The sequence below is a fragment of the Rhinatrema bivittatum genome, chromosome 8 (assembly GCF_901001135.1).
Source record: "Rhinatrema bivittatum chromosome 8, aRhiBiv1.1, whole genome shotgun sequence".
Taxonomy (NCBI): Eukaryota; Metazoa; Chordata; class Amphibia; order Gymnophiona; family Rhinatrematidae; genus Rhinatrema; species Rhinatrema bivittatum.
Window position 1 is genome coordinate 133781459 of NC_042622.1, and position 24319 is coordinate 133805777.

Here is a 24319-nt window from a genome sequence, read left to right on the forward strand (position 1 = left end):
GTTTTCTAGCCCTTGGTAAAAGGCATCCTGCTGATACATGCAAAGCATGAATACAGGGGGATCCCCTGAAGAGTGTGCTCCGGCCAGTTCATTTTTAAGAATGACGGGCAGGGATTAGCAATAATTATACCCCTTTTTAATTAAAAAGCTTATTAGTATGTATACAACAACAAAAAAAAAAGGAAAAGAGGTCAGAAGAGGAATCAGCATAGTCAAAAATCTGACAAGCTAATATTTTGAACAATCTAGTTAGTACTATTGCTTTAATAAACCCATTTTGAATATCAGGGGATACTTTAGTGGGGAAATTTCAGGCATCCTCACATGATCAGCTGTATCTACTATTCCTATGGAGCATAGAGTACCTCCTTACACCAGCTCAAGCCTGACACAGCCCTCAAGCATGCTTTCACAGCCCCAAGGTTTTACCTTGAGATTTTAGTTTCTAATTTTGCATTCTCCATGACAGTTGTCAATCTGATTTTCCCAGTCAGCATGTTACATGATTATTATTATTATTATTTAGCTGCCCAGAAGCAGGTGTTCAGCCTCCTTAGGTAGCAGATACTCTCCCTCATGAAAATCCCCACAAGCAAAAAGGCATTCCTCACTAATGTCCCTGGCTCCTCACTTTCCTCTCCCACTCCCCATCATCCTAGCTCTCCTCCCTCAACTCAGCTCTCTATAGAGAGGAAGTCAAGGCGCATGGGGTGGGTGACACTGGGGAGGAGAGAGAGAGGAAGCAAAGGTTTGCAGAAATGGAAGGGCTGGGTCTGAACATCGTTTGGTCAGAACCAAGTAGACTACCTTAACCCAAACTCTTATTTATTGTAGATTTGGGATATGATCTTTAACATGTTTTGTAGCTTGTGACTTGGGGATTCAATAGTCCATTTCAGGACAGATAGAACCAGTATGAGAAAAATCCAGGAGCTACATTTTTTTTTTGATGGGGGTGGGGGTGGGAGAGGGGAGCGTTTCAACCCTGCAGTCTTCCTTCTACTCTTTTGGGCTTCCAATGTTGTAGGCCTTCATTCACTTCCGCACAGACTTTCCTTCCCATTTTCAAATCACCATTCCTTAGCCAAAGCATCATGGTAACAGGCCTCCAGCTCTCTCTAGAACAGGGCTTTCCAAACCTTTAGCCAATGTGACCCAGTTTTAGCATTTGAAAATTCACATGACCCCAGGTGATGACCAAATTATTTATTTATTTACTTACTTACTTCTTTTTATTATACCGATGTTCAGGACAAATAGTTATATCACACCAGTTTACATCGAACACGGGGAAATAGCGAGACATGAGAAAGTTACATAAAACAGGGAGAAAAATACAGGATAACTTAGTATGCAGATAATTTCAAGAAAGCATAGAAATTAAAATTGAAAAACATAACTTAACGCAAGGTCTTAACTATAATCGTGAGGCAGGAAAGGTCTGGGGGTAGGGGGGCTATTTGGAGGGGGGGAGGGAAGAAGGATAATAATCCGGGGTGGTGGGGAAGCGGCGTATAAGCGCAATGGAGATTAGGAAAAATGACGGGAGGGAGGGAGACGAGGACTGACGAAGGGAGGAGGACGCATCGAATTAGCAGTTTTGTAGATTAGGGAAAGGCTTGTTTGAACAGCCAGGTCTTCATTTTTTTTTCTAAAGGTGATCAGGCATTGTTCTTGGCGTAGTTCCATATGTAATGCGTTCCACTGAGAAGGTCCGGCTGTTATTTATTTAACGCTTTTCTATACCGACCTTCATAGTTAAAAACCATATCGGATCGGTTTACATCGAACAGGGTAATAACTGGAGTGACAACTAGAATAAATAGGCAAATGAAGTAGAAGAGACCAAAAGTTACATTCAAACAAGGGGTAAGAACTTGGAAGCTTAATCAGCTGGAAAGAGAGGTTAAAGCAACGGTAAGAATATAATATAATACAGTAGAGAGAAAAAATAGATTAAATCATCATGTGCTTTGAAGTATCAGAGTCTGTCGTTCGACTGAACGGGTAGGTCCCGCTGTTGAGAATGCGCGTTTCCGAATGGAGGGGTGATGCGTGGTTTTGGAGGGGGGAGCATGTAGGGTCCCTTTGTAGGCCGTTCTGATCGGTCTCGTGGAGGAGTGGAATTGTAGTGGAATTTTTAGCTGGAGTGAGGACTGATTGTGGATGGTTTTGTGTATAATGGTTAGGGACTTATGTAGAATTCTGAAATTGATGAGAAGCCAGTGCAAGTTCTTGAGGATGGGTGTGATATGGCCATTTCTATTAGAGTTGGTTAGGATCCTTGCGGCGGCGTTCTGAAGCATCTGCAAAGGTTTAGTGGTAGAAGCAGGGAGGCCCAGGAGTAATGAATTACAGTAGTCTGTTTTTGAGAATAGGATGGCTTGAAGAACCGAGCGGAAATCATGAAATGAAGGAGAGGTGTGAGCCTTTTCAGAATATGTAGCTTATAGAAGCAATCTTTTGTGGTGTTATTGATGAATTTTTTGAAGTTCAGACGGTTGTCCAAAATGGCGCCAAGATCTCTCACTTGGGTCAATGATGGTGAATTGAGGTTGTTGGAGGGAAGGTTATGGTCATTAGCAGGAATGTGGTCCCCCACAATAGGCACTCCATTCTCACCCTCATCACACCCCTGCTGATATCCTCTCTCAACCTCCACCCTCTCCCTCCAGTATACCAGGCCTCTCAATCTCTACCCTTCCAACTGATACCTTCTTATATCCTCCAGGCCCTCATCTCTCCAGCCCACTCTCTCTCTCTCATCTTCTTCAGGCCGTTTTGTATCCCCAGCTGATCCTCACTTCCATGCCCTTCTTATAACCCCCAGCTTGATCCTGTCATTTCCCTCTCACCCCATTCTTTATCCCCTCTCTCACCTTCCAGCCTCCTCTCCTTCCCTGCAACCCTTTTCTCACATTCTCCTGATCTTCTCTCACTCCCCCCCCCAGCTCCTCTGTTACATCACCAGTCAAATCTTTCATCCCCCTCCACAGCCAATCCCTCTCCAGCGGATCCACCTTTCAAACTCCTCCTCCATCTGATCTCTCCTCTCAAACAGCTTTTTCTCTAAACACCCCCCTGGACCTCAAAGCAAAGGTGGATGAAAACCATAGAAGAGAGAAGGCAGGCTGATGACAGGGGTAACATTTTTCTCCTGGGCAGGTTCCGTGGTTGGTGAGCAGAGAGAAGCTGTGGCAATCTCCACTGGCCCTTGCCTCACCTCATGGTTGGTCCTAAGCCAGATGGTGATCTGCAAGCAGCAGCAGCATTAGTAATGAAAGTAAGCACAGGGCCTGTGAGCCAGTGCAAGCGCAAGGGCCCTGTAGTGTGCCCCAATCCCTTCTCATTCAGGACTTCCTATTACTACAGAAGCTCATGCAAGGGCAGGAATACTGCAGGGCCTGCGAATGCATACTGATTCACAGGCACTATGCTAGCTTCCGCTACTAATGCTGCTGATGCCTGAAAAGTTCTGCTATTTGAGGTACTTGTGACTCATGCTGAAGGCTTTGTGACCCCCCATTTGGGATCCTGACCCCCAGGTTTGGAGACCCCTGCTGTAGAATCTGGCAAACAAACACCTTTAAGCCAGGCAGGAGGTGTCACTGTTAATAAGCAAAGCTAAGACTCCCACTCTCCCAGATGCCTCTGCAGTGTCAACAGCTACTATCAGCCCAAAGCAGGAGGTGGATCTGGGAATAAAACCCAGGGCTTTCATATTGCTATGGTGCTGATCACACTGACCCCAAAGCCATAGTTTTTTTTTTTTTTTTTGTAGCGCTGCAAGGTTCTGAGGTACCCAAGTGGGACACCACTGCATGTCATCACCTGTAAGTATCAAGCCATGTAAAAATCACAGACTGTTTAACCTAGAAATGAGAGGGATATTTTTCCCTCAGACAGCTGGCATGAAAGAATTTGTGTTAACAGGAGGTAAGAAATCCAAAGTGCCTGGAACTGTCATGCAGCCCACACGGACCCTCTTAAGACAGACAGCCTACAAAAAAAAAATAAAAAGATAACATTTTTGGGAGCTGCCGGTTGCTAATTTTGGAGATGCGTGGGAAATCAGCTGCACTGTAGCTTTTATGTCACAAGGCATCTTTCTGTACAAATGAATCTTAAAATCGTTTTACAGGGTCAGCTTGGGACAACGTTAATGTAGTTGAGTAACAGGGATGCGAGAAGGGAACTTGAAAAGGCACAAGAAGTTTTTTGAGCAGATGCGTACAGTGGTACCTTTATTTGAAAAACATATGTAGGAAACCTGAAAAATCACACTCAGTAATGTAAACCTTGTACAGTATGTTTACCACAGTCATACTCAGCTGACAGAAGCCTTCTTGCAGAGTACATGTATTAATAGCCAGACTAGTGCAAAGGAAAACTTTTCTTCCATAATCTGAAAAAAAAAAAAAAAAAGCCCAACCTGGATCAAAATAAAGGGACTGGGAGGATATATGAGAAGGGTCAGAGGAGCCATAAATATCAGGAAGAAGGGCAAAACTTAGTTTGCGAAGAGGCTATGAAAATGGGAGAAGAATCAGTAAGATGGAGGGAGGTTGTGCTGGAGTCCTGGTGCAGAGAAGAAGAATGCCTATTAAGGTATGGGTGGATCTCCTCCTTGCTGCTCATATAAATATTTTGTAGGGTAAAAAGCTAGGGGACAGTAAGGGGGCAGGGCACATAGGAATAGTGGTTTTACGACAGGGGAAGCAACTCCAGTCCTCCAGGGCCCTTAGGTGGTGAGGATTTCAGGATAACCCAAATGAATATTCATAAAACAAATTTGCATGCACTTGAGGCAGTGTACATGCAAATCTGGCTCATGCATATTCACAAGGACCAGAGTTGCCCACCCCAATTTAGAATACTAAAAGGAAACAGAGGAGAGAGTTTAAATAAAGAGCAGGACTGAGATATCCTGTCTCAGGTGGTAATGCCAGTTTAGAGTAAGAGGTGGAGGCAAAAGTGTCCGATTTAAAGGAACATCTCTAAAGTTGGAGGTGGCCAAATCAGTCACTCCCAGTGATGCTCTGAGCTGCTTTACCTTGTAAACCTTGGAGAAGAAGCCTGTGCCTATCAGCTCTGTGCTGAAGTTTTCCCAGAATTCCAGCTTCCTGACTGCCGTCCTAAGCCTCTGCCAACGGTCCACATTGTAGTAAGTGTCTGAGGATTCACCGTAGTATTGAGTGGGACTGGAGGGCTCCGGGGAGATCAGTGCAGACTCACACATGATAGGGGCAGCAACTGGAAAAAAAAAAAAAAAGCAGAATAGAGTCAGGTAGAGGAGCAATAAGCTGTAAAAAAAAGCTACACTGAAGCACACTGGGAGTTCCCTGAAAATTATTACAATTGCATGTATTTAGAAGATATGGGGGTGGGGAGGATTAGGATAAAGTAACATATTAAATAACAGTAGATAAAGACCCAAATGGTCCATTTAGGCTGCCCAACCAGTTGTTTGGAGCAGAGCTTCTCAACCCAGTTCTCAGGATATACCCAGTCAGTCTGGTTCTCAAGTGAATGTGCCTCCAGTATATGCAAATCTCTCTTGCATATTCATTGTGGATAGTCTGAAAAACCTAACTGGTTGGACGTGTCTCGAGGACTGGGTTGGGAGCCCCTGGTTTAGGGTACCATCTACTTCTCCATGCAGGTACCCCACCTGCAGAAATGATACAAGTTAACTAAGGTTTCCTCATTTGTTCACTTCCATCCTCTAACCATTAGAGGATCTTCTGCATTTATCCCATGCACTTTTGAATTCCATTACTGTTCTTGCACATTTTATGGACATGCTGTACCTTATATGCAAGTGCAGCAAGCTACGATAAATCAGGTTCCTGCTCCCATGAGCTTCTCATGGGTTGGAGCCTTACAATGTGGACTGAGCTGCATGCGGATCTGAATGATGTGTTTTGGACCTGACAAAAAGGTGTTTTCAACCCTGTAGAGACTGCAAGCCACAGCAGCCAAAGTGAAGGAATATAAAAATACTTCAAAAACCCATGTGCTCTCCTGAAAATGACAAGTGTTCTTTAAGAATCAGCATCCCAGCACTCGCAGTATTAGCAAGTTTGGAAAAGGGCTGTACTGTTTAGCCTACCCAGACAACAGCACATAAGCTCATGGGAGCAGAAACCTGGTTTATAGTAGCTTGCTACACTCTCCCCCCCCATTAATTGGGAAGCGTGTCCTCACATCTCTGTACAGGGAAAGGGTTAAAACAACCTCAGTCTAATACAATTCAATCACCAGCTAATGAAACAGCAACATTAACAACTTTCATTTTATCAAATTAATTCAGACCCAAGCTTCTTTTTATACTAGCCACTACCCACCGAGGAGGCTGTTGACTGAGGAATTACTGAGGGTACCCATAACACATTGTAAGTAAGCTTCTCTACTGGCGTAATCACCCTTTTTCCTAATGGTTGTTCCCCTCCCCCACCATTTCCCAACTGGGGATCATCCTCCGTACCATTGCTGTAGCAAGGTGCATCAAGTGATACCTGGGTTGCCTTGCAGGGTTCTGCATATCCATGTGTTTTTGCACTGCCCAAAATCCCACCCTTCTCATTCATTAGCTCAAGTCAGGGGTTTGGTGGGGGTCCTTGATGCTGAAGGTTCACCCAGCTCAACAAGAGTGGCCCTAAAAAATTCAGGCATAGGCAGCAATGAGGTTACAGAAGGAGGTGCTTGAATCAGTGCAAGAGGGGGTTAGCGGGATTCTCACCTGTCTGAAGGCATGGTGCCCCTGGCAGTTTAACTGTTGATATTTGGGTAAAAAGCCTCACCAACTTGATGGGATCAGAACTCTTCCTGTGTGAGAATGTAGCAGAATATCCCATCTCTGACTGAGACACCTCATTGTCTGATGGTCCTACTAATTGGTCTGGGGGAACCTTTGTGCTCACAGGTGTGCTACCCTGTTGGCCCCTCAGTCATCAGAGTCTCTATAGTTGGGGCACAGATGAGGGAGCAGTGTCAAGTAAGGGCAATAACACCATCTGCCCTAAGGGAAGCAGGTGATTCTGGTGTAATGTTCTTTCAGGGCCTTGACCACTTTCTGGCCATACCACACCTACCTGCCTACTGAGTAACTTGGAGAAAATGAGATATGGTTCTTTGTGCCACCGACTAGCCAACATACACTTTCCTGGAATACCTAATGTTTTCATCAGTACATGATCCCTATCACTCAGTTCATGATTCTTAACATTGGCATCATACTGGACTTTGTTACTGGCGTTTTGGCTTCCTGCTGTTTCAGAGGCTGCCTAATAGGTCAGGTTCAATTGCTCTTTAGTCCTCAATATACTTGAAATGGCTTCTTACAGAGTTGCTGTTGGACACTTCAAAGCATACATCCATTGGCATCTATCCTGGCAGGGTACATTGGTCTGGAATAGTTCTCTGGTAGTCTATGCACATCCAAACTGCACCATTCCTCTTCCTAGCCACCATAGTGGGGGAGGCATAGGGGCTTCTTGATTCCTGTGTTATTCCAACAGATCCTGTAGGTGCTTTCGGACATCCTCAGTGTCACCCGAGGCTAGTCACCATGACCTTTCAAGGAAAGTATGGGTGTCGTGAGGGGTATAGGGTGCTCTGCTTCTTTGGCCAACCCCACATCCCTCTCATGGGTGGAAAACATATTGCCATGTTTGAACAGTTGCTGAATTAATTGTTCTTTCCACTTGGGGGAGATCGGGGAGTCCTTGAAGTTACAGCAAGGAGTCGATTAGTGGGGTGGGTCCACTTCCTTCTGCCATGGTGTCCATAGCCTGAACTTACACTCTCTCGAAGCCCTTTCCCAAGGTGATCTCTTTTTTGGATTCGTTTTGCACCCAGACCTGAAGCTGGTAACCTTTCAAACTTTGGGCGGGTATAACCCCTCATTGAACTAGCAGTCCTCCAGGTAGCCGAGAATGTGGAAGGTTTCCACCATTACAATTTGCATCTTTTCCTCTAGGGGAAGCTCTATGTGGCAGGTAAAAAACAGGGTAGCCCCAGGATGTAATTTAACTGGCTGGGGGAAAGCACCCCAAACTGGACCCAAATCCTCTTCAATCATTAGGTGGTTTGACGGTATTCCCTGGTGGTAGACTGTGAGGCAGAATGGGTGGAGGGTTAACACATTGGCATAGTCAAGCTCTGCCAGCTCTTGACATCTCTTAGCCAGCTGCTAGAACAAAGTGGCATTGGCTCCAATGATGAAAAAAGTACTCAGGACACACCAGTGCCAAGACCATAACGGTTTCTTGGACCCCTTGTCACATTTTCAGAGAATTCTGCATCCACTAATACATATACTCGATAGAAGTAGTTTGACTCAGTCAGTCAATCTCCAGATGGTCAACCCCTCCCTCTATGGGATATATAGTTAAGTGTCTCAGATGGTAATTTGTGACCCACTGTCCAAGAGTCCTTTCGCAGGATGACTCTCTACTTTCACGGTCTTGGGCCCTTTTGGCTGGAAGCCTCTGAATGAAGGTCCATGGGATATATGCTGGAGCTGGTAGCATCACAGGGCCTCACCTGCTCCATTATCAAGCCCCTCTGAATTTTCCCGGAGGTGAGGAACGGATTAATCTCTTACCACCAACTGTAAATCTTCTGGGTTTCTGCAGACTTTAGCCCTGTGACCATCTTGGCCACACTCATAACAGAATCCTTTCCCCAGTGGCTCTGGCTCATAAGATTGACTAGCTGTAGGATTCTTGAGGGTTCTCCCAGGGGCCTCGCGAGGGAGTAGTTGGCAGCACAGTCTTGGTAGTTGCCAAAACAGGCCCCAAGGCCACATTTAAAGCCGCTATCTCCTGCTGCAAGTCAGCAAGTAATCTGAACCATTCTTCACCCCAGCCAGCACTGGTAGTAGGGGCAACCAGCTGAAACCCTTGTGGTTGAGAAGGTATAGGGGCATAATGTATTTTCAATGAGGTGACCTCCTCTTGTAGTTTAACAGATTCTGTCAGGTAGGATACCTCAGCAACTTTAACAAAGGTCTTGGTCAGCTGCTCCCTGGAAAGTTGACTCTCCAACAATGCTTGGCTGGCTGCCTCTGTTCCTCTTCATCTCTAATCTCTTTTAGCAACTGCAGGAAGCCTGGGAGCTTTCCCTTCCTTTCCCATAGCTGAAAATGTATCCATATCCGTCAGACTGTGAAACATCCTGCACTAACTGCTCCAAGAAGGCCATATATTTCTCAGCAGGTACTATCCCCTCTTTTCTGATCTCCCCCATAACAAAGCCTCCAGCTGTCTCAAGTAGTAAGACAGCTTTTCTCTCTCTCTCTCTCTTTGACTGGTCTGTCTGAATTGCAAACTCGGGTCTGACCCACTTTCAGTAGTGCCAAATGTGCTGTCCAGGGCTTCCATGCACTCCTCAAGGTCAGTGGATTCTCAACTTTCACTGCTCCGTAAATCTCCAGAACAGGGCCCCAGAGACTCTCTTAGTCGCCATCTCTTCTCCAAAGCAGAGCATTCCCACTCAGGGACCATCTGGGTGGCTTGCTCAATCCAATTTTCATAATTATCTTCCCCTCTAGGGACAGGTATCTTACCAGAAAAAGTTCTCAATCATTTGTAAAAGCTATGGTCATTCTGGGGCTTTCTGGCTGCCTCTATTACTTTGCCTATAGCCAGTATAAGAGATGCATGGTCTTGTGGAGTAGTCTCTGCTTTAGCAAACAAACATTTTCTTTAGTTCTGTTTTTCCCTTCTGAGCCAAAAAGTCAGTGAGCTCCACTGCAAGAGTGCTATCACGTGGTATTGAATTAGTTTCTCTACCAGGGGCTCCATGCACAGTAAATTTCATGGGATGGCCCCTTCTACAAGTGTTCTCATGGGGAAGGGTCTGGACTGAGTTAGTATAATTTTTCCTGTGCAGAGTCACAGGTTTGGCCTATCACTTTTATACTGTGCCAACCTGTTGCTGTTTCTATAATGCTGGCCATCTCTTGCAATTCTGTGCCCAAAGGAATATTCTGCATTAAAAAGGCCCTACTTACATCAACCTCCTCCCACTTGTCCCAGTTTTCTAGAATTCGCAAGGCCATGGTTACAGTAGGTCACAAAGGGTGGTTGGGTATTACTTATCCGGTCTGGATATTGTACAGGCAAAGAAAGAAAATTTTTCCAATTCCACCGATGCCTCCACTCTGTGCCCCCCTCCCTTCGTCCAGACTATGAATTACCCCTAAGCTTGGGGTGGGGAGTACCACATGAGAAATTATATTTACTAATATGATTTCTCTTTGTGTTTGTAGCCAGAGTGGTGGATTAGACAGGGTCCCAGTAATCCAGATACCACAATTCTGAGCCCTTCCCAAACAACCTCTCACTTGTGGCACCACAGACTAGATAAAATCATCTCACCAGAATAACACAGTAATTAACCCTTTTACTAGTATCGTGTAAGTAGACAAATCCAACCAGAACATTAAATGGGAAAAAGAGTAGTGAAGTATAATATAAACCTGCAGTTTTCTTATTTTATATCACGCAATGCAAAAATAATACTGAGTATGGCCTGTTAGCCAGGGCAGCCAACATTCTCATATGGATAGTAAAAAGACAGGGAATGCTAATAGAGAAAGTGGGTGGAAAGGCAGTGAAGTACATGACTTTCAAAAATTGTCTTTACCCCGAAGTACTCAAAGGTGGTGGTGGTGGGGGAACAGATCCACTCCAATGTCACCAGTTTATAAAGGGTGCTCCCTGTCCCAAACACAAAATTATGTGGGGAAAAAAAAAACAAATCAAGAAAATGAAGTCCCTCTTGAAGGTGGAGCTAGCTATATGTCAAACCAAATAGATGAGCACTGCAGTGTGTGAAAAGCCTCCCTCTCCTGGGGAACTTTCCCAATGGTTTAGTTGGTACGAAACAGAAAGCGGGCCTGGTTTCAGTCTCTTACAGAAAGACCGCAGTCCACCAGTTTTTCTTTCCCAGTACCTGCCAACAAGGGTTTATGCTTGACTTCAGCTGAAAGGCTGAAGTGATTAAGTTGAGATACTGAATTTTGGGACAAAAGGCAAGGAAATAAACCTTCTCCCTCCTTTGCTAAAATACTCTCTGTGCAAAGTTTAGATTATTTAACTCAGTCTCTTAGGAAGGTGATCTAGTCAAGAACTCCTGGGTCTGGATATCTTTGGACAGGAAGTCTCTCAGTCTCTCAGCTCCTGGCTCCACTGTCCCTTGTTGGGATTTTACATGTAGTTCAGCTATGAAGCAAGAACAGTGCAGACTTCTTTTTCTCTCTCTTGATAATTAGCTCTTCAGGAGAAGAACTGATTGCAGGGCTACCAGATGCACTCCTCTCTACCTGGTTCCTGGCTCCAACTGTCCCCACCTCGCACACACAGAGATAGACAAATTGCACTTTTTCTGACTTAAATGGTTTCCCAGCATTCCTTTGGCTTGCTCCTCAGCTGCAGGGCCAGTGCATCTACTAGGTGAAACTAAGCAGTGACCTAGGGCACCAACCAGTAGGGGGAAGCAAAGTGCAGCCATGGGGGGCTGCAAGCAGAGCCCATCTTGCTTGCAGGCAAGAGGAGTAGAGACTCGGCGGGCCACAAGCAGAGCCCATCCTGCTCATGGCAGAGAGAAGACTCGGCAACTGCAAGTGGCACCCATCCTGCTCGTAGCCGAGAGAAGAGACTCGGCGGGCCACGCTTGCAGCTGGTGAGAAGCAGACTTGGCAGGCCACCAGCGGCACCTCTGTGTGTGTGTGTGTGTGTGTGAGAGAGATAGAGAGAGGGAGCCTGTGTGAGGGAGGGAGAGTGCATGTGTGTGTGAGAAAGGGAACCTGTGTAATGGTGTGTGTGCCAGAGAGAGAGAATCTGTGTGAAGGGTGTGTATTTGTTCAAGAAACAGAGAGTGTTTGTATGAGAGGAGAGAGAGGGAGCCTTTATGAGGGAATGTGTAGGTGAGTGTGAGAGAGAGGGAGCTTATATGAGGGTAGATGTGAGCAATTGTGTGTGTAGGAGAGAATGATAGTGTTAATGAGAGGGAGGGAGCCTGTATAAAGGTACATGTGTGAATGAGACAAGGAACCTAAGACTGATTTTGTGTGTGTGTGTGTGTGTGTGTGTGTGTGAGTGAGAGAGAGAGAGAAAAATTTGTGCATAACAATCCCCACTCCCTACCCCATCAGCTAATCCATAATCATCTCAGGGCATCTGGAAATCAAAAGTTCCCAAGAAGTTTTGTTATTTTTCTATATTCTTTATTTTACTTTTTAAAACTGTAACAATGACAATAGAACAGTAGTCCCCTCCTTAGTGTTATTAATTGATATGTGTGCTGTTTTTCAATTTTTGTTTTGGAACTGGAATGTTTTGGGTTTTTTTTAGTTTTTAATTAATGGATGTCACTGTCTGCCATTTTGAAATATTCCTTTTACTAGTATAGTTTTACTATTATTGACGTTTTGTATTTCTTAATTTTGTTACATAATTTTTACTTGTGTGTTTGGTCTGGGGAGTCAGGGGCTGGAGTCTGGAGTCTGGACCTGGGGGGGGGGCCAGCAAGGCAGAAGGTTCACCTAGGGCACCTTTGCACTGGCCCTGCTCTGCTAGCTATATAGTGCTGTTCCTGAGCGGGCTAAACAGAACAGACTTTTTCCCAACTTGTTAAGCCTGCGTGCTAGATGCGGGTTAATGCAGAACATTTGTTATTCACAGGAGCGCACACAGAGGCTTCTGATGCATTTTTATATTCCTTCACCTTGAATGCGGCGGCTTGCATTTGCTGCAGGGTTGAAAACCCCTTTTCAATAGGTCCAAAACACATCACTCAGATCCACACGCAGTTCAGTCCACATTGTAAGGCTCCAACACATGAGAAGCTCGTGGGAGCAGGAAGCTGGTTTATCATAGCTTGCCACGCTTGCCTATACGGTACTGCATGCCCATAAAATGGCACATTTATCTGTTGCTAGTTTCTGCAAAAAGAAGATGGCGAAGACATGTGGTACTGCCCACCACAAGCATAGAGGAAATTCATAGTTTGGAACAAGTAGGGGGTACCCAAGAGAATTGCTTTAGAAGGTATAAGGACTGGGTGGCTCTGAATGGGCACAGAGATACAAAGCTCTCCAACTTTGGAGAGGAGGAACATCAGAGGAATCTTTCTTGCAACAGATACAGGGCACAGTGCTAAGAACAGGGGCAAGAGGATGGGTTCAGGTATAGAAACTTTTATAATCATTTACCTGGAATGGTAGAGTACCAAGGAGGAGAGATGATAAAACTGACCGGGATAAGGAGTGATAATGACAGCTAGAGCAGCAGAGGCAGAGATAAGAATTGCCCCACCCTGTCTGTCAAGTTAAGGACCTGATTTTATTAGGGATTCCTGCTGGTGATTTCATTGGGATAAGAAGGCATGTTTTTCATAGTGTTTTTGGTTTTTCCCATCCCTCTGGCACATGCTTTTGACCTCCTCAGACCCCACCTCAGAGCAACCTTTTTGTCTCTCTCTCAATCCCTCCTTTTCCCCCTCCCCCAGTCAAAAGGAGGAGAGTTTACTTCATCCCTGCATCAGCCTCCTCCTCCTCCAGTTTCAGCCTGCAGCAGGTTTGAACCAGGGTACTGGCAAGCCCCATGAAACTACAGGGCACCATGTAGGTCATGCCTTGAGACTGAATCTGCTGACAGAGAAGGCAGAAGCAGGTACAAAATGCCATTCTTGCTGCCAGCTAAGGGTGTGTATGTGTGTGTGTGGGAGGAATAGGAGAAAGAGGTCTAGAAAGTCTGGATGCCAAAGGAAGCGAGTCCAGAAATAGAGTATAGGAGAGAGGCCCTGCACCCAATCCAGTTTTTTCTTTTGCAGGGGAAGCTCAGTTTTCAAATTTATTGTACTCATTCAGAACCAAAATAGAAACAGGTCCCTGACAATTGATCCTTATATGCCTGGCTGAGGTGACCTGAAAGTGCTTCCTATGTGAAACCTATTTGATAGTGTGTGTGACAAGGGAGAGTGAGCTCACTTCTGTTCCCAATGGAAAGGCATTCACATTGCCACAAAGACCACGATCACAGTTGCCATAGCTTTCAGTCTGTCTAAACTCACTGTACTTGTAACTCATCTTCCATTCCCATCATTACTTCTGAAGATACACACTGTTCCTACCTATAATGGGACGGATTTTTTTTTTTTTTTATTTGTAATTTATTGAAAACAGTACAACCAGTTCAACTCCAATGGGTTACATAATACAGCTCAAACACTCTGTCAATAGCCAGGTAACAGTAACCATCCGTATCAAACAATAAGAAGGAAAGCACCCACATAGAAGCCAAAACATGATAAGTAATAGCTACCCGGTAAAGAATGATTTTAAAAGGATTAGGCACGCCGGGCCTATTTTAAAAAGACCCGGGGACGTGTGTAAGTCCCGGGGCGGTCCCGGGGGGTGGGGTCAGTAAGTTTTGGGAAAAAAAAAAAGGAAAAGGTAGGGGGGAAAGGGCAGGAGAGGTAGGGGAAGGGAAGGAAAGGTGGGGTGGGGGGGGGGGTAGGGAACGAGGGAAGGCAGCGCAGCTCGGCGCGTGCATGTTATAAAATCAAGCATACACGTGTGCGCGCTGGGTAGTACGCGCACATGTACGCCGCACGCGCTTCTTTTAAAATCTACCCCAATGTGTGGCCTTTTCATCCCTTAGTGACATCACAAACTTGTGCAGCAAAAATGGAAGTGGAGAAACACCACCATCAACTTGATCAATGAAGAGTAGTTTAAGTAACACATAGATCATAATACAAACTTCTGTCGCTTAACAAAGAGTGATCACACCAAAAATTGACAGGACTTTTTGGGTTTACAAAATATCTAACAGAGGACTCAATATTCTCTTATGTACACAGATGTCCAGTATTGCTCATTAGGCTACACCATAGATAGGTAATGGCCTTATTGGCACAGATACCTTTTTAATTTTTTCTTTGTATTATTTCATGTTCAGCAACATCATTTTTTATCCTTTAGTAATATCCCGCCACCGAAGGTGTTCTTTTAAAATTAATAATAGTCTTTTTCAGATAGCACTCTCTTGATATTATTTTGTACTTTGCTCTATTTAGTTAGAAGTTGTCTTCTCTTATGCAAGCCATTCATAGTGGCGAATTGGAGTCGTCAGCCCGACACTGGCAGTCTGATGGCTACATGGCGTTGAGGAAGGCTACAAATATAGCGAAAACCTCTTAGTCCCTGAGGAAGATGGGATGGTCGAAACACTGCCAGTGTCGGGCTGATGGCTCCGATTCACCACTATGAATGGCTTGCATAAGAGAAGATAGATGCTGCTTTCAATCAGGGAATGAAGGAATGAGTATTATTCAGAAACACTGAAACGTGAAAGGTCTTCATATGATCTGGGTGTGCATTATACATTGTACTAGCCCCTTCCTATTACACCATGAAGCAAAATAGTAGATGGGGGTGTGGAAGGTGACATTCATCTAGTCTGTGCCTGAGCAGCTTCCTTTTCATGCCCACGCTGCCCCAACTCTTGTCAAAGTTCATTTTCTTGTGGCTTCTCTTCCAACCTAGTTCTTTTTCAATTATGCTATGCAATACAAAACAAACTGTAACACCCCTCACACCTCTAGTCTGAAGTGCCTCCGGCATCATGCTGCATCCAAGGCAGAACTTCCTGCAGTTCCTGAGTCCTTTTATAGGACCTGTTGGTGGGACTTCCTGTGACACGCACAGGTGACATCACATCTTGCCTGGTATAAAGAGAAGCTCTGAGCCACCTTCCAGTGCCTTTGCAACAGGTCTCCTGCGCATTCTGCAGTGTTAATTGCTTCAGCGTGTTCCTGCCTTGCCCACTCCTGTTTATCCTGTTACGTTTCTCCCCCTGGCCTGATTTCTTGTTGCCTTGACCTCAGCTTAGATCTTGACTTTGCTCTCTGCCTTCCCTGACCTCAGCCTGGCCACCTACCTACCTTCCTCATACCTGGCCGGGAAAGGCCTGCTGGTCTCCAGAACTTGAGGGTTCAATCAAAGGGGGAGGTGGGCTGGTCAGGCAGAAGAGCTAGTCTTGTGGTGTATCAGCTGCTGCTTGTTAAGGCCTATTGTGTGCTCGCACAGGATAGGCTGAATAAACTTAATAGCAGCCCAAGGACTCACTATCCCCAGTTTGAGACACAAACATAGTCCTTACATGCAAAATTGGAAAGTGTAAGTTGTTTTCAAAAAGATTGAACAAAATGCCTATCATGATTAACAATCTGCTTTTACTCAAACCGTGTGAAGCATCATTTCTTCTGTTTGTGCCAGGCCTCAGCATAACCTGTTTTTTTTTTCTTTTTAACCCATTTAAATTTTATTCGGGAGCTTTGGCCTTACAGCTTCTCTGACCTGGCATCCAAATACCCTCTGCATGGCATGAAAGCAGCACACCCCTGCAAAAATTATGCTTATATTGAAGGGACAGAGAGGCCTTCCTTTTCGAGTGGCATAAGATGGACCAGATCCCTGCATGCTGGTTCTGGGAAGTACTAAACACAAAAACCATTTCCTCTGCTAACATGTCCACTGAGGCTGTATTCTTTGTCTCGGGCTATCTAAAGTGACCAGTAACTGTCCAAGTTACAAGCACAGGCTGTGCAGATTTATTCAAGCGTGCACACAGTGGCTGGCACCACGAGTATCTAAAGCTTAAAAAGACAGCATTGCCAAGGCTGATGGATTCAAGAACACAGCAAGAGATCTGGGAGTCACACCCTACTGTAAAATAATACAGTCATGAATTATACAGGACCATCTGTTCATTGCCTTATAAATATGTGCTCAGTGTTATTGACCGGTATGAGACTACATCCCTCAGTTGGAAGGAAAAAAAAAGTTACATCACATGTAAACAACCAAATGAAAGAGTAAGTGGAATTTGGGCCCTGGTGGATTTCAGATGTGTGAATCAGGATAACATGCTGTGCTCTCTGAAAAGGAATGCATTGGAGATGGGTGAGTGAGGTATTAGAGATCTATATTAACCCATGGGAGTTGTCAAGGTTTATGAGTTCAGCCAAAACTCTTAATTGAAATTAATTGTCTTAATGCCCTGTTAATTGTTTGTACGCAAGTTCCTCATGTAAAGCAGCATAACACCTAAGAAAACCTTTCGATTATGCAAGTCTCGTATAGTCTATGCTGAGATGCTGCACTATGACACCAGCACTACACAATAAGACGAGGCAATAATCAGTGTCCCCAGGATCCTGTGATTCTTCTGAGGCGCCATTGAGACATAATTTACAATCTGCCCACACGAACAACAAACGTGAACGTCCCCCCAGCAGGCAATTCAATCTTCTGAAAGAAGCTGCAGTCTATTGTGCCTACAGGGCTGATTCAATAGCTTTTCTGTCTCTCTCCTTCAGCCCTTCTCTTCTCAGTCTACAGAGAATAGGAGATGAGAGACTGCTGCTTCCTAATCCAGCCCCTCCCCTCCAAGTTTGAAGGGATGGGGTAAGGTTGGAGAATAAGCAGTCAGAATGTTTTAAACCAAAGACTATTTTAATATAATTCCTAGATGGAGTGACGTTCCTTTAGAAGGATTTCATATCTGTATGTGTGACTAACCATACACCAGCAGAAAAAGTCCTGGCAGAAATGGCCTTAATTTCAATTAACAGGTGACAAACTCTGCTGATGTTCAGTTCAGCCTCAGCATACGTAAACTCATTTGAAAGACCATGAGAACGCTCTCAAAAAAATATGAAAAAAAAAAAAAGGGATGGTTACAATGTATTTCAATTCAAAACTGGTATTTCACAGTTTAGCTTGTAGCATATGCCTTTACGTGATAAATAGCTGATTTTTGTACTTGGTAAATTTTAAATTTACATATACTGCAATTTAGATATGGGTTAAAAGCAATGTAAGATTTTCAATAAAAACAATTGACATTTTCGCATGGTGAAAGTCTGCAACTTTATACAAAATTATGCAAATTTGCCACAATTGCTGCAGAATCTTGAAAACGTTGCCGCAGGAAACTGGGGGGCTGTATCAAGGACCCTGTTGTGAAAATGTATAACTCCTTGCCAATAGTGTGTGCACCTTGCTACCAAGATTTCCTACTGGATGCACTAGAAGTTTAAGCTGTGCACAGCATGAGTCTGCCAGATGGTGTTAGGGGATGGTGAGTGGGGCGACCATCCCTGGCCTCATGTTCAAAAGGAGCCCCACTCTTCCTCCTTGATTTACGTGCACATATAGGGAGGTACATGCGGCCATGGCATATTTACTGATAGGCAGAATAGGAAAGCACTTATGGACAGCTGCCCTGTTGTATGAGTTACTTATTTTACATCATTAGCTGTGATGCCACACCAGCTTGTATGGGAGGGGGCAGCCAACTAGCCCCCCAACCCCCAAGAGTAACCTTGAATTCATGTCAGTACTCAAACTGGACTTGCTCCTGGCCCTGTTTTCTCTCCTCGCCCCTGTGCCTGGCCCAGAATCTGGGCATATGTTCTGCATAATACACAGGATTTCTGTGAAACCGAATCCTGTGCCCACAGTGATCCTAACTGACCTGCCTCTAGAATCCTTCTGGCGACAAAGGCCACTTTGTAAAAAAATGAGATAGGCTTCCTGTGCACCGCTCAGATCATCCAATATCAAGAGGGTTTTGAAATTCCCCTCTTACCAAGAAGAATAAACAGGATAGCTCCTGGTTCACTCTCCTCTTAAATGTTCACACCAGATAATATGAAAACAAGTGACATTCTGACAAAGATCTTCCAGAGTTTCTATAAGGAACTGAATGCTCCTCTGGCCTGCAGGTGGCACTGTCAACCACCTTAACTGTCTGTCTAGTCCTCCCAGCTCTATGTTCCTCACTTCCCCCTGGTAGCCAACTTGTTTCCTGTATAGGCTCGTACTTATACTGAGACAGTCTCAGCAATCAGTTGCCAGAGCTTGGTCTTACCTTCTGGTCCTCGTACTCTGGCTCCGTTCCTGTATCCAGAAGACTGCATTATCTTCTGCTTCTACCTTCAGCACTCCTGTTTGCTCTCCTACCTGGGTTCCTGGATTTCTGGTTCATTCCTGCCCCTTACTTTGTTCTAGACCTCTTGTTCCCTGTTGATCCAAAGGTCTAACCCCACTTTTCATACCTTGCTGGCCACCAGCACTGGAGGACTCAACCCAAAGGGAAGGCGATTTGCCTAAGCGGAAATCTCTCTATCTGTGGTGCCCTGGATTTCATTCCCCTGGCATGTGGCTGCTCATTCCTGGGGCAATTCACAGATGACAACTATCACAGTCTCAGCCCTTCTGTATGAGGATGTAGCCAGTATGCCCTGTGCTCGTTGTAGGACCCCTTCCCAGATCATGTCTGTGCAGTTTGCCATTTTATTTATTAAAGGAAAAACCAGTACAACAGTTTCTGCAGAGTGGAAATAGTTGGTTTTTTTCAGAACAAATATTAGAAAAGTACCGTGCCATCCTATTATTGGGTGCCAGTTTAATCTACTTACATCGATATAGAGATAACCTATTTTTAAATCTTTTATAGAGAGACAGTCTCAAAACTTTGGCTATCATATGATTTGCAACTGTTAGACCTAGTTTTTCTTTCACCTTTCTATGCTCTGAGCACGTCAGAAAATTACCAGGTATCCAATGCCTAGCTATGCTTTGTACAAGTCTGGTGCTTTACCCAGAATTCTTCAAAGCGGGTTTCACCAAGTGTGCTCTTGTACAGATGCACATGCTGGTATTTCCCATACCGGATGATGTCCATCCAGTATTGTTCACTGGGGGACTGGCTCACTCCTGTTCTTGGCCAGATGAGGATTTCCTGCTCAAAGCAAATTGTTCCTGGCATAGCCTATTTCTGGCAAGTCTCATTCCCTGCCCTGACTCACTCGCAGCTTGTAACAGCTTCGGGACGCTGTCTCACGGAGAAGACTGGTCTCTGAATGGAAGTGTAAGGAGAGTTTTGAGAGAGCAAGTCAAGGGTGAATGTGAACAATGCATGCTTTTTATTCATGTCACTTGCAGTTAAGAATGTTTTAACTGGGTTGCATTTATAAAGTGCAGCTTGCTCTAGGTTGTGACGCATATTAAAGAACATGGAAAAACCTCAGTTCAGTCTCCCACCTAGGCTTGTCAAACCTTAGTAAATTTACCAAGTAATATTATCCATGAACATGTAAATAGTTCCAACTCCTCCTTTGGCATACCTCTTTCCTCATTGATTTCTCCCTTCCTCGGCCATTCCCACTCCTCACCTTCACCTTTATCCTTTCCATCTTATTCACCTCTGATTTATGTGACTGTTACTGCTCTCTTTTCATATCATTCCACAGATTTGCCATTTGCCTGTTATAGTTTACCCCGTTTTTAGTTTTAATTCGTCTCTCCCCCCCCCCCCCCGAGTTGAAATAAAGTTTATTGTAAAGCTCTGTTACGCTGCATTACTTGTTCTCTGGAAACCGATGTGATGTTCCCAACAAATGTCGGTATATAAAAATGTTAAATAAATAAATACATTTCTGCTTACCAGTAAAAAAAAAAAACAAAAAACAAACAAACAGGAAGGAGTACAGTCTGGCATGCGATAATAGACTGATTCATGATTAGGGATAGCAAAAATATTCAGAGGAGACATTCTGTGTTTTTAATTCTTTTTTTGGCGAATTTTCCATTTTTGATAGCACTTCAGATTACCCCAGTAATCTGATGCAGCAGCAGAAAGAAAATCACTCCAGTCTCCCTTTCAACCTCTGAGAAACATGAGAAGAGACTCCATTAAGAGATTGAAAGCAATTCTGGAGATCACCTTCAAGTAGAGCACAAAACAGACCTCTTACAGTGATCAGCTACCCAAGTCCTCTAACAGAGGTTGATTCAATAAGCAGTGTGTTAAAACTATGTGCTGAAATTCAGCACAGTTTCTTGATGCATACTCTAAAAAGAGTAACCCCTATAACCCCAATTCAGGGTATTTACTGAATTCTGATGGGGGTCATAAAAAAAAATAAAATCCTGCGGTTAATTCCCAATTGTACAGTCACCAGCGCTTTTGCCCCAGGGAAGGATGTCCTTCTAGGCACAGGGTGTGTGAGTAAAATCCCTTCCCTGTGTGTTACTATTAGCTCTCCAGGACAGGTACACTGAAAAGAATAGGCTGGACTTGTGGGGTGTTCCAAATTAAAAGTTTACCATGATTGGGTTTGAAATAAGTTGCATAAAGAAAGTGGTTTCCAATTACATCCAAGCTCAAACCGTGCAGATTTGATGTCTTCCTCTGTGTGCGGAAGTGCCCCTCGGTGCTGGGTCCTGGGACTGGCTTACCCTCCGGGGAGTGGAAAGATACGTGTCCCAGGTGGGCTGGGGGCATCCTACATGTGGAGGGATTCTCTTCTCCACGGTACCGGAGGTCCAGATGCATTCCACATGTTCAAAACCTGCCAGTGTCTTGGGTCCCAGGGAAAGTGACTCCCTGGGGGGGGGGGGGGGTTCTCCAGATGTCTTGACTCCTATCTCTGGCTCTCCTCTCCAAATAGCTGTTTTAGTTGTCTGAGGAAAGGCCTCACAGTGGAAATAGTTCTTACAATTCCCAGGGAGGCCAAAACACACATCGCTACTGTTCAGTGTCTGTACTGAACTGAAACTAGCCACACCTAAATCTACAAAATTGCTGGTTATAAAGCAAAGAGTAAGCAATCCCGGCTCTCATAGGCTGGAGGAGGGCGAGAGGGGATGGATAGCCTCAAGGTGATAAAACTACAGGAATGAAACTTTTAGTGGAGACCAGGGGTTGGGGTGGTCAGGGGGGGTTCTGCCACAAAAATAATACAAGTAAACAATAAAAATAACAGCAATATAAAATATAGAGAGGGACATTCATCAAGAATAAACTTTCAGTTAAAAAAAAAAAAAAGCATCTTCAAGGTTTTCCTAACACACTTGTAATCAGCAATCTGGCACAAACTGGCTGGGAGGGCATTTCAAAGCATAGGAGCAACCTCAGAAAAAACACGTTTCCTGGTAATTACTAGTTACTAATCTGAGAGATTTTGAACCACGTCTCTGCAGGCTTCATAATAGAAACATAAAAAACATAGAAATGTTGGCAGAAAAGGACCAAATGGTCCATCCAGTCTGCCCAGTAAGCTTTCGGTAATATTTGTTGCACCATGTAGGTTCCCCCATGCTTATCAGTTTCCCACACCATAAAAGATAGGGTCCTCGTTGGTTGGTATTTGAATCCAATTCCCCGTTATGCCTTGCCGTTGGAGCAGAAAGCAAATGTTAGAATTGCAACAACAGTATCAAGGTTTATTGGTTTAGGGTAGTACATGCCTCATCAGCAAGTTACCCTCATACTTGTTTCCCCAGACCATATAAGTCGGCGCTTTTGTTGGTTGCTGTATGAATTCAATTCCCCTTTTACCCCTGCCATTGAAGCAGAGAACAATGATGGGAGTTGCATCAAGCAATGATGGAATTGCATCAACAGTATCAAGGCTTATTGGTTGAAGGGTAGTAACTGCCACACCAGCAAGTTACTCCATACACTCTATTCCATCCTTCAGCCTTTAGGGATCCACAATATTTATCCCATGCAATTTTGAATTCTTTCATTGTTTTGGTTTTCACCACCTCCTCTGGGAGGGCATTCCAGGTATCCACCACCCTCTCCATAAAGAAATATTTTCTGACGTTGGATCTGAGACATCACCCCTGGAATTTCATTTTGTGACCCTAGTTCTACTGTTTCTTTCTAACAGAAAAGGTTTGACATTTGTACATCATTAAAATCTTTCAGGTATCTGAATGGTTTGTATCATATCACCCCCGCGCCTCCTCTCTTCTAGGGTATACATATTCAGTCTCTCCCCATAGGTCTTCTCATACTGACTCTACACCATTTTGGTAGCCCTTTCTCTGGACCACCTCCATCCTGTCTCCATTCCCTTTTGAAATAAGGGCTCCAGACCTGAACACAGTACTCCAGGTGAGGTCTCACCAAGGACCTGTACAAGGGCATCACCACCTCCAGTTTCTTACTGGTTATTCTTCTCACTATGCAGCCCAGCATTCTGGCTTTAGCTATCGCCTTGTCACTTTGCATCGCCATCTTCAGATCATCAGACACTATCACACCTAGGTCCCTGTCACAGTCCTTGCTCATTAGTCTCTTTCACCACCCATCACATACAGCTCTTTTGAATTGCCACACCCCAGATGCATGAGTCTACACTTCTTGGCATTGAATCCCAGCTGCCAAATCTTTGACCACTCTTCAAGTTTTTTTAAAATCACTTTTCATTCTCTCTACTCTTTCAGACATGTCCACTTTGTTGCAGATCTTACTATCATCCACAAATAGGCAAACTTTCCTTCTATCCCTTCTGCCAGGTTGCTCAGAAAGATATTGAACAGAATCTGTCCCAAAACCGATCCCTGTGGCACTCCACTTAACACTGTTCTTTCTTTACAGTAGGTTCCATTTACCATTACATGCTGTCCGTGTCAGTCAAACAGTTAGCAATCCATGCTACTACCTTGGCACCTACTCCCAGACTTCTCATTTTGTTCATGAGTCTTCTATGTGGGACTGTGTCAAAAGCTTTACTAAAATCCAAAAATCGAGCACTCTTCCCTGATCCAATTCTCTAGTCACCCAATCAAAAAAATCAGATGTGTCTGACAGGACCTTCCCCTGGTGAGTCCATGCTGGCTTGGGTTGAGCAACCCACAGGACTGTAGATAGTTCACTATCCTTTCCTTCAGCAGATTCTCCATTAATATTTCCACCACCAAGGTGAGGCTAACTGCCCAGTAGTTTCCAGCCTCCTCTCAGCTCCCACTCTTGTGAAGTGAGACCACCACTGCTCTTCTCCAATCTTGTGGCACCACTCCTGTTTCCAGGGTTCTACTGAACTGATCCTTCAGCGGACTCACAGCACATCTCTGTGCTCCTGGGATGTACCTCATCTGGCCCCATGGCCTTGTCCACTTTCAGTTTTCCTCTCTCTTCCCATACATTCTCTTGTGTAAATGGAGTTTCTTCTACTCCACCCCCATCCACAGTCTTGTCAACTAGAGACAGTACTTCTCCAGGGTCTTCTTTATTGAATACGGAAATGAAGTATTTATTTAATATTTCAGCCATCTGTTTGTCACTCTCCACCCATTGATCTTTGTCACCTTTCAATTTCACTATACCACTTCGGACCTTTCTCTGATATATCTGAAGAATGTTTTGTCACCTCACTTTACCTCTTTGGCAATCCTTTCTTCCACCTGACTTTTTGTTTTTTCTTTCTTCATCTCCTTCAGTTT

At 44.5% G+C, this 24319-nt stretch overlaps 1 protein-coding gene across 13 annotated transcripts in view; it reads right to left on the minus strand.

The window, feature by feature from the left end:
* The window catches only part of LOC115097412 (dual specificity testis-specific protein kinase 1-like), a 175179-nt gene that overhangs the window by 93772 nt on the left and 57088 nt on the right, over window positions 1-24319 (minus strand). For all 13 annotated transcript variants that reach the window (XM_029613205.1, XM_029613207.1, XM_029613206.1 and 10 more), the window contains one exon: window positions 5054-5253. In XM_029613205.1, the coding sequence (XP_029469065.1) occupies window positions 5054-5253 (200 nt within the window). The remainder of the gene's footprint in view (window positions 1-5053; window positions 5254-24319) is intronic.